The 1,907-nt window shown below is 28.1% G+C and overlaps 1 protein-coding gene across 1 annotated transcript; it reads right to left on the minus strand.

The window, feature by feature from the left end:
• Positions 1–743: 743 nt before the first annotated feature.
• LOC107025380 lies at positions 744–1,329 on the minus strand. The gene has a single exon (XM_015226171.2). It carries the CDS (start codon positions 1,220–1,222, stop codon positions 1,016–1,018), a length of 207 nt encoding a protein of 68 aa, XP_015081657.1. The 5' UTR covers positions 1,223–1,329; the 3' UTR covers positions 744–1,015.
• Positions 1,330–1,907: the final 578 nt, after the last annotated feature.

Genomic DNA, 1,907 nt, shown 5'->3' on the forward strand with positions numbered 1-1,907 from the left:
ATTTTCTTAAGTTGTAAAGCACTTTGACATGTGATCTACCTGACTAATTAAACTAACATTTACCATATTCATTCTACTATTCTCACCTTATCTTTTTCTTCTTTATTATTACTATACTACTACTATTTTTAGTTACACAGTATCAATCTACCTGTCTTCATATTTATATGGAGTTATTACTTTTTCCTATGTTGAATATTAAAAAAAAAATAAAAAATACTTGGTTATGTTGGTTGTTGGATATTAAATTGTTGATTTTAATTCATACACTTATTTTGGATTTTAGTACTCTATAGTTTGTACCTTTTAATTTATAGCAGTAAATTACCTTGCTGGAACTAGCTAACCAAAATATGCAAATTCACAGCTCATACTTGGCAGTTGAAAGTATTTATATCATATTCAACAACAAAAAAAATAGTCTTAGTTTTCTTCCCATGAGTACTACATGTTACCACGATATTTATATCAAATTAATATATTTTATCGTGAAAATATATATACAAACACCTGATAAAGTTGTGTTCAGATATATAATTTACTCGAAAAGAAGTTAGATGTTTTGAGTGGAAATCCCAACCAAGCCAGTTAAAATTTTGCGTTTAAAGTTTAAATAGAATTTAGATATAACTTTAATCAAAATATATAATCAAACGCTAGTATATATTCATTATTTTTCTTATGAGAAATAAAAACATCAAATAAAAGAGGGGAAAGATATACATACAATAAGAACAACTATGTAAAGGTAAAAAGAGATCCAAATTCCAATATTAATTCTCAAATATATTTACAATAGCAACTGTTAGTACATTAATAAAATAAAAATAGTCTAAATCATCCTCTAAAATTTAATCGATCCCCAAAAAAATAAATAATAAAATCCGGTTAAAAGACAGAACACTAACTCAACCTCAGAAAATATACTTACTTGACTTATTTAATAAAATCATAATTAGAAAAATAACTTTTTCGTCTCATTTCTTCAACCAATATGAAATTCTAGTGACATATTTCATCGATAAGAGCGAAGAATTGCACCACAAAATGTACATATAATAGCTCTCCAATTTTTCCAATAAAAGGGAACATAACAAAACCGTGTAGCAGTCTTCATGTCTGCTACACTAGCTCCGCCGCCGCAACGTGAACATGTTCCGGCGGCGGGTTTGCTCTTACACACCTGTTTTGTTTGATCTACTAAGAAACAAAAACAGACCATCTTTTTTTTTGTTTTTGTTTTTTTTTCTTATAATGTTTTGGAATAGAGAGAGAAAAATTGATACTTTGATGTTTTAGTGTTGAGGTTTGAGTTTTATTAAAGAAAGGAAAGGTATTTATAGAGATGAAATTGAGAAAAAGGTACTGTAAAAGTTGAAGCAGAGACAGTTGGGACATTACTGTGGCATGGTACACTTGCTGACCTATAATTTGAATTTTAAGGATAAATATTTTTTTAATCTATGGTCAACATCATCTACATAATTTTTTTTTAAATTAAAAATAATCGGTAGTCGTTATCATTTTTGACATAGTCTTTGTTTTTCGAGTGAGCATTTTATGTGCATTGGATAGAAGTCTAACGGTATAATAGTCTGCAAAACACACAAGAGATGTGAATCTCACTAGACAAGTTTTATGAGATATGCTCGACTCAAAAGGCATTAAAAAAGTATTTATCGCAGGTCAACCTCCAAACTAACTGAGTCATTCGAATCTAGAAGGGATTTATGAGAATTATTTTTACAATAGATCTGAAAAGATTGTTTTCTTTTCCGTTTATATTGAAAGTGACTAAAAGATTCCAATTTTAAAAAAGAAAGACCAAAAATGCTCTGATCCTAATGAATGGGATTTTATTTATGATTGTTATTTGTTAAGCTCTTATTTAGTCATAGATTTTCAAA

The sequence above is a fragment of the Solanum pennellii genome, chromosome 7 (assembly GCF_001406875.1).
Source record: "Solanum pennellii chromosome 7, SPENNV200".
In the NCBI taxonomy this organism is placed as follows: domain Eukaryota; kingdom Viridiplantae; phylum Streptophyta; class Magnoliopsida; order Solanales; family Solanaceae; genus Solanum; species Solanum pennellii.